The sequence below is a fragment of the Adiantum capillus-veneris genome, chromosome 24 (genome assembly GCF_014529385.1).
Source record: "Adiantum capillus-veneris isolate H3 chromosome 24, ASM1452938v2, whole genome shotgun sequence".
NCBI classification, from domain to species: domain Eukaryota; kingdom Viridiplantae; phylum Streptophyta; class Polypodiopsida; order Polypodiales; family Pteridaceae; genus Adiantum; species Adiantum capillus-veneris.
The window spans coordinates 24551199-24560238 of NC_140954.1; the positions used below are offsets into that span (position 1 = coordinate 24551199).

The window sequence follows — 9040 nt, forward strand, 5'->3', positions numbered from 1 at the left end:
GACCCCTTTTGAGATGTAACCATCTCTCCTCTTGGTCCCTTGCTGAGGTAAATCTAGAAGCACTTATTGCACATTGCTCTTTGGTAGACCGTCTCGTTTTTGGACCCCTATTGAGATGCAACCATTTCTCCTTTTGATCCCTGTTTGAGATACGTTTAGAAGCACATATACATATACTAACTCTTGTTCCCCTTTTATCTTCCCATATTAATTGATCAATTTAATATGAGAAAATCATTTGATAAAGTGAGATATTATATTTTATGATAGGAGTAATGACTCTTCTCAATCTGCTTAAACCTAATACAGAAGAAGAATTTACCCCTTCCCTAAAACGACCTATTTCTTTAACTAACACTACTAATTCATTTACTTCCTTTTTAACTCCCTCTATTACTTCTAGCTCTAAATTTGGCAGAGGTAAAACTAAAAGCTATAACGGTAGAGGTAGAGCCAAAAATCTTCATGTAAAACATCTTTTTGATATGTGATTGTAATATTTTCAGGTTACTATCAATATGGCGTGCAAGAAGATCTTGAATAAAAAGAAGGCTTCTCATAACACCTCTGTATGAATGTCCTTATCCTCCTTGGGAGCAATTCAAATTGGCCAGCGCCTATATCTATGTCGATTGTGTGTGTGTCATGGGTCATGTAAAGACACACACACACACACACACACACACACACACACACACACACACACACACACATGTACCATTGGTAAGAGCAAGCGAGAACTGCCGAAGGCGAGTCGCATGAGCTAGTTGCAAGCAAAAGGCCAAGGAAATGGAAAAAACCATTTTGAAGAATTATAATGGACTTTTTTGAAACTCAAGTGGGACAAAGAAAGCTTGTGGATTTTGAGGGCGATCAAGAAATGCCGTTCAGATCTCTCGCAAATGCAAGGGCAAAAAGAAAAATCTAGAATTTCAAACTATTTATTAGACAAGAGTAAGCATGAGAGGCAGAAGTGATTTTCTATCTTATTTCCACACATATTTTCCACGGCAAAGTGTCCTTTAAAGAACGTTCCTTCTTGCAAATATGACGTGGATTGTGATTGTCTATCAAACTTTTGAGTGAAATTATTCTCAATCTTGTGAATCCAACATGGATTTCTCTATGCAAAGTCGCTCATCAATTTCTTGCAAAACCGTTTTGGATTGTGCTTGTGCTACTACCTAGGTTCTGTTGCACGTGCACACATGTTACAACAATTATGAGTGAAATCCACGAAAACATAGTTGTTTTACAAATGATGAAGCTATGGCTCACATATCTTGCAAGCTACATGATCATTAGGCTCTTTATCCAAGGTAGACTGCAGATTCAAAAGGTTGTTGATGTTGATCTCCATAGTCTTCAAAAATTAGTGAGATGACAACGTCAATATGCAATTATGAGCATCTTCTACTCGGCCACTAGATTGTTGATTGTTTTCTACAAGCTATGAAGCATGCATTCTTTTTAAGGTTCTTGATTACCTTTGCCCTTTTTTTAGGCCATATGTAACTCTATACACTTGGGATGTCCCCTTTCCCTACCTTTGGAGACTGGTTTGTACATTTTCTATTTATTGATATAATTTTGACTCCTTTATGTCATCATGGCTATCTTCATCTCCATCTTCTTCCAGTACATCGTCAACTTCATTGGAATCATGACCTTCAACAAGGGCATATTTAGAGTCCCCAAAATCCAAGTTATTCTAAACTCTAATGTATTTGAAGCTTTAATGTCTACTGTATTTCAAGCATGTTTCAAATCCATTCTTTGAAGCATACATAGGTTTTTAAAATGTAAGTAGAGTTGGTTTTCAGAGCTTTACCAATTTATGCTTTGTATGTTATGTGTGTGTGTGTGTGTGTGTGTTTGTGTGAGAGAGAGAGAGAGAGAGAGAGAGAGAGAGAGAGAGAGAGAGAGAGGGAAGACAAAACCCTATCAGAGATCCTTGTTTTCCAAGTTGACAGTGAGAGCACACCTATGTCTAGGCCTATAGAAGGGAGAGAAAAGTTAATTCAATGTTCCAATGGCAGAGCCCAGGGGTTTATATTAGCATTAAAAAAAAAAGCATTTCCTTTCAAGTCATGAGGGATGCATCCGTTAGAATATAACGACCGAAGAATACTAAAGTGTGTGACATGGCTTTCAATTAAACCTATGAAGACCACGTGATTATTACCTTTAAATGACTCAAGTGTAAACGTGTGGAGAGGAAATGCTCAAATTTGTAGTGTATACATATGGTATTGCACATGTTCTACAATGCACTATTGCTTGACTAAGGGTGTTTTAGACAACGTCACGTGATACATGAGGTCAAACTTTTAAAGGCAATGAAAAACACAATGTGAGTGAACTATTATTGTTATTGAATAAGACAATGGAATAGAGTAGTGTAGGAGACCCATGGTGGAGACTCTTCTCAAGATGCTGAATGACCTTTTTGGTTTTTGACTTTGTAATTAGGTCACCTTAGGAGAGTTGAGTTATGCATACTTTCAATGTTTTCAGCGATGATGATTGAGACTTACCATAAATGTTATTTTGGTTTTCAAATATTAAATGGATTTTTTTTATTTCACATATCATTTCACATCCTTACATGTCTTGATTTTTTTTTGCATTCTATTGTTTTAGAATGCTAAGTGAAGCCTCACCTTTCTATACATATATATACACACACATACATATATAGATTTATTTATATTTATACACACACATATATATATATATAAACAAATAAATAAACCAACGAATTTTTTTTATTTCACCCTTCATTTCACCGTCTCAGATGGCTTGACTTTTTTTGCATTCTATAGCTTAATTCTACTCAATGTTTGGGAAAGTCTCTTTTATTAAGCGATCGTCAGTCGTGTTTTCTCATAAGTAAGAAGCAAACCAAAAAATCCTAGCATAAATTTTGAAATTTACAAGATTTTTGAACTATTTTTTCATATATTTCAACTATTTTTTCCCACCTTTATATAGGTTTGTAACCGACTAGTCTCGATTTTCAATCGGCTCAAGACTAAGCTGAGACAATCCTTTTTCGAAGATTGAAATTTCCAATTAAGCTCAACCTAATGATTTTATCACTTTTTTATTGTTCTAGAAAGCCACCGTGACCCTTTCACTTGGTTTTTCTCATGGAATAGTGATAGCAAATTTGAAGCTTATCACGATTAAATAGACCAATTGCACTAATCTTTGAATATATGGAGCAACTCTGTTCACAGGAAACAAGGAGAAAGTCACAATGGCCTACATAAGAGGACTATAAATAGTGTGTATGACCAAGTCTTTGATGTTTGATCTCTTTGAAGTTTGAAGACATAGATGGTAGGAAAAGAAACTAGTACGACGAAGGCGGCCTCTCTCTCTCCCCCTCTCTCCCTCTTTATCGCGTGCAAAGGGGCTTGTTTTTTGTTTTGGATTTTAGCCTTCAGGTCGCAGATTGCGACACGTGTAAAGGGCTCCACCTTCCGCCATATTATGTTAGTAGAATGGAGCATCTCTGTTCACAGGAAACAAGGAGAAAGTCACAATGGCCTACATAAGAGGACTATAAATAGTGTGTATGACCAAGTCTTTGATGTTTGATCTCTTTGAAGTTTGAAGACATAGATGAGAGGAAAAGAAACTAGTACGGCTAGCTGCCTTCGACGGCCTCTCTCTCTCTCTCTCTCCCCCTCTCTCCCTCTTTATCGCGTGCAAAGGAACTTGTTTTTGTTTTGGTCTTTAGTTTTCAAATCGCAGATTGCGATAAGCGTAAAGGGCTCCCCCTTCCGCCATTTTATGTTAACAGATGCCAACGAATCTTTAGTGTCAATTTTGTAAGAAGCTTGACGAGCAGTCAGCAAACAATTGATAAATTTGTCTGGAAGTCCTTGGAAGGTACCAACTTCTTTTGGCATTCTTGTAAATAATTTGTTGTTGGCATTACCAACGTAGCCTCCCTACGAACGAGGCTTCACGGCAAGCTTGCAATCATGTGTCAAATTTTGGCACGCATAGCTACCATATTCATATGGGCGATTGCCGTAAGCCTGCATTTCACTGTTGGGTCCTCTGCTTTGCGCCTCTATGCAGCAGGGAATGCTTCTTTCATTGCTGGGCAGGAGTCGTCTTTCTGGTCTTCCGAAGCGGGAAACTACACATTTGGGTTCAAGACAATCGATGAGGAAAATTACCTTCTCTCTGTTTGGCACTCTGCCGATCCAAACAGAACGGCTCTCTGGTGGGCAGGAATTGCTGATAACCCCCTCGTTAGATCCGGTTCTACCCTTAACTTCACCATTAATGGCTCACTAGAGCTCCGCAGTCCGCAGCATACCTTGCTCTGGAGTAGCGACAGTACCTCCGCCTCTTATGCCCAACTTCAAGATACAGGTAACCTCGCCCTCCTTGAGGAGAATGGTGCCTCCGTCTCCTGGCAAAGCTTCGACTATCCCCACGACTCCCTCATGCTCTCCGATTTGCAGGACACCTTTGTTGCCAACAAGTCCTTCTTCCTCCAGTCAAGAAGCAATCAATCATCTTTTGGTCCTGGTAGCTTCCACATCGCAACCGACGCAAACCTCAATCTGTATTTCCATGCATTGGATTCATTAAAAAATGACTTCATCTACTTGTATGCCAACATCAATATCAGTGGTGGTCTTCAAATTGCTCGCGACAACCTCATTCTCTTTAAAAGTAGCACATCAAGTAATGAACTTCAGAGGCTGACATTGGATTATGATGGAAACTTAAGAGTATATAAGTGGGAGTCCAATGTAAGCTCATGGAAGGATGTGTGGCAGATGCTGGATAATAAGTGCATGCTAGGCAGCCCATGTGGGCCCTTTGGTATTTGCAAGGAGGCAAGCGACAGCGCGAATGGATTGAGCTGCAGTTGCCCGCCTGGTTATCAAGCACGGGTTGAAGGGGATCTATCACAAGGGTGCAAAAGCCTTATCAGCTTCAACGCTTCATGTGGAACAAAATCAACAAATTACAGCACAACTATGGTCGAAGTGTCCGACAGTGACTACAACTACAATGACCTCACACATGAAACCAATGTGGGATTGAATGACTGTAAATTGCTATGCTTGAAAGATTGTGCATGCATGGCGGCATCGTACAGATCTGATGGAGTGTGCTACATAAAAGGCAATAGTCAATTTGGGTATCTTTTAAATGGGTTTGCATCAGACATCAACACTCTAATAATCAAAGTGGTGGAACCTGCTTCTGGAGACACAGGGAAGCTTGCATGGCTCATAGGCATTGGGGTTGGGGTACCAGTTGCGATATTGCTGGTTGTAGCTTTGATCTGCTGTGCTTGGTTTCGACACCGTGGAAGAGGGTTATGTATGTCATGGAGGAGGAGCCATAGTTTTGAAGGAGACGGACCAGTGAGGTATTTTGGATATGATGAGCTGGTAGTGGCAACACACAACTTCAATGAAAAGCTCGGCGAAGGTGGCTTTGGGGTAGTGTACAAAGGATGGGTAAAAGCAAGAGGAAACAGTAGCTTAGAGAAAAGTGAGCAACTACTGGTCGGCACCATTGACATGAGTAACAGGCAACTTGCAGTGGCGGTGAAATTGCTTAAAGGTGGTGTAGACGAAGAACCAGGGGTTGGTGGTGGCGTAGGAAGGGGCAGTGCTGAGATGCAGTTTAGAGCTGAGGTGAAAACCTTGGGAAACATCCATCACATCAATTTGGTAAGTTTATTGGGGTACTGCTCGAGGAAGAAACACAGGAGGGTCCAAAGGCTTCTTGTCTATGAGTACACGGAAAACGGCTCACTCGACAAGTTTCTTTCTAGCTCTGAACATGAGCTGCTTCCATGGGCTACCCGATACTCTATTGCATTAGGTGCGGCACGAGGGATAGCCTATCTTCACCATGAGTGCAACCCACCCATCATGCACTGTGACATCAAGCCCCACAACATTCTCCTTGACAAACAATTCACAGCCAAGGTGGCGGACTTCGGCTTTGCCAGGCGCTTCCATTTGGACAGCCACATTACAATGTCAGGCATCCGCGGCACGCGTGGCTACCTGGCCCCCGAATGGCTGACTAGCCAGGAACTTACCTCTAAGGTGGATGTCTTCAGCTTTGGGATGCTCCTTTTAGAGCTAGTGCGGGGTTTCAAGAGCGTAGATGACATCAAGACACCTTTGATGGAGTGGGCGATTGGATGCATTGAAGAGGGAGTTGTTGTCGTTCGGCAGTCGGCCGGGAATAATGATGCTGCAAAGGCAAATGAGGCCTTGTCTGCTGAAGAGGTGAATGACACTGGTATTGATTCTCAAGAGGCAGCTCAGAAGCTTAAGTTGCTCAAGGTAGGGATGTGGTGCATCCAACATAAGCCTTTGATGCGACCCGCCATGTCTCGTGTTGTCCAGCTGATGGATGGAACAATTCCACTGGAGGATCCTCCTGTCCCTCGCTCTACGGTTAATTTTATACTCCCACCCTCATTACTATCAGATAGTGACTTTGCAAGCTTAACAACAACAGCAAGTACTAATAATGACTATTCTTACTCGGTGGTTTCTGCTAGGTAGGCCCTTAAGGGATGGTCATGGAAAACATAATTTAGGTTTGTATCATCAGTTTGTGGGGGACGACAATTGCACATGTAAAGGCTTCGAGTGTAGATTGAATTATGTGCCATTTTCTTATTCACTTCATTGATGGCCTGCAATAGTTGCCCCTTCAGAGTATATTAAGCATGAGAAAACCACCGCTTGTTATTGGCTCATTGTGGGTGACCATGATTGCTTGGCATGTTTTGCACTCCGCTTTGAACGCCAAGTTTTATGGTACTAGGAAGTGAGCTATGTTCCATTCAAGGCTGGCATTGATGTGTGAAGTTGTGCACCTGTCGACCCAAGATGTGCTCTTACTTCATCTTCTGCATATTAATCCAATGTATGGGGGCTTTTTTGCATATTTTCAAGTAAAAAGTATATGCATCGTAACAACTATTTCCCTTGGTTGACAAGAGTGAGGGATCCCATTGAGATGTCTTCATGTGGAATGCCTCATGCTCCACCAGTGGTATATGCCCCTGGCCCAACCCACAAAATTAATTGACAAGGGGGCATGTAAGGTGCATCCACAGCCGTCCGATGGGCAAGGGGAATAATTTAAGATTCTAAGGAATCTTTTCGGCCTTGGAAAGACAAAACACTACCCCGGTGAGGCACTAGGGTTCGAACTCTCCACTTGGAGCTCTCTAATCCAATGTCTAACCAGTAAGCTATTTGTCGCGAGTTGAAAGGGAATGCATAAATGAAACATGTAAAGAATATGTTGGATTTTGATGTTTCTCTTGATCACAAAGCAATAACATTTGGATCACATTCAGATCACATCCTATGCCTAGCTCCAGTTGGGCCCCTGGTCTCATGTGGAATAACAAATGAATAGAAAGGCATGGGCAGATTATACACCACATGTACAAGAATATGTAGGGTCATCATGGAGCACTTTGCTCCCTTCTAATTGCCATGCTTTTAAAGTACAAAAACACCAATTTAATTAATATTTGAAAGAGGTGCAATAAGAAATGGCCACTTAAGCATAACAATGAGATTCAACTAATTGCACTTTTGTGATTGAACTCGCTGCACTTGTGTGTTGATTTTAGGCAAGCCCACTCCGATTGGAAATATTGGCGAAATATCTAACCAAAAGGTAAGGAAAGCACAACCGGGGGCTGCATTTTTAGATGTCCTCCTTGGGTAGGGCCATGGCACATGTGCATGCACCCTGATTAATAGTGTAGCAAAAGTAAAGCACATGTGTGGTATACATATTAGATTGTAGCTATGCATAAATTGAAAGGATTTATATATTGTAATGAATAACAATGAAAATTTGATGAGGGGGACGCTTCCCACACATTGTGTCCTCTTTGCAAGTCATCCTAATTTGTAGATCTTTACTCATAAAATTGTTGTCAATGCTTTTACACTTTCTCCTTCACCAATCCTTTTGACTCCAAAAATTGAATTATTAGCCAAGAGGGAAGGCCACAACTTAAATCAACTCTTTTCTTCAATGCAAGAATGACATGTATATATAGACACATATTTGTTTAACCACGTTGTCCTATATGCATGTGTATGGCTGTAAATTTGCCTAACACTAGCAATCAAATGCATCGAGTTCTTCGTTTAACAATGGTGTTGACCAAGAAAAAATAGGTATAAGCGGCCCAATTTCACACTTGTACACTTTCCAAGGCGTGACAAAGCCCCACAAGGCTCAAGAACTTTAGCTTCTTCGGTCTCAAAGAAACATCTTCATTATGGTACTAGTGTGGAGTGCCGCCTAGAGGTGGCGGCAAATCTCTCTCTCTCTCTCTCTCTCTCTCTCTCTCTCTCTCTCTCTACAAAGTTGTTTGGGTGCATAATAAAGATGAAAGTGAGTGATTGGACTGAAGAGTTACAAGCGTGCAAAAGGACAAGCGGGTTTTTGTCGATGCCATAGCACCATTGATCATCTTGTCACTCTTCGTGTTCTCATGTAGGAAAGTTAGTTGAAAGTCAAGCGATTGTATTATTGTTTTGTGGACTTTAAGAAAGCCTTTGATATGATTCCACGTAACAATTTGTGGAGAAGGATGGAAGAAATCCAAGTGCCAAGTGAGTTTATGCTTGCGGTTTCTCAAATCTATGAGAAGATGATGTGTCAATTGCGCATGGGAAGAGGAATTTCAGAATTTTTTGTAAGCACTATTGGGGTTAAACAAGGATGTCCGTTGTCACCAACTCTCTTTGGCCTATGCATCGATCAATTGGAACAAATGGTACTTGACTCTATGCAAGAAGAGGACATTGAAGAGGTCACTATTTGCAATGCGGTAATCATGATTTTGTTGTATGCGGATGATATAGTGCTTCTAGCATACACTTTAGAAGATGCACAAAAGCTTATGGATGTCCTTGAGAGAACTTTTTCTTGCATAGTGGGCTGATTGTGAATGAATCCAAAACAAAGGTTATACTTGTGAAAACCAACCATAAAG

General features: G+C 40.9%; 1 protein-coding gene across 1 annotated transcript; it reads left to right on the plus strand.

Moving 5' to 3' along the window:
* Positions 1-3693: 3693 nt before the first annotated feature.
* Positions 3694-7469, plus strand: LOC147426101 (G-type lectin S-receptor-like serine/threonine-protein kinase LECRK3). The gene has a single exon (XM_086498368.1). The coding sequence runs from the start codon at positions 3996-3998 to the stop codon at positions 6567-6569; it is 2574 nt and encodes an 857-aa protein (XP_086354494.1). The 5' UTR covers positions 3694-3995; the 3' UTR covers positions 6570-7469.
* Positions 7470-9040: the final 1571 nt, after the last annotated feature.

Excerpts from the sequence above, each read along its gene's own strand:
- LOC147426101 (XM_086498368.1), top strand. The coding sequence starts at position 3,996 with ATGTGTCAAATTTTGGCACGCATAGCTACCATATTCATATGGGCGATT.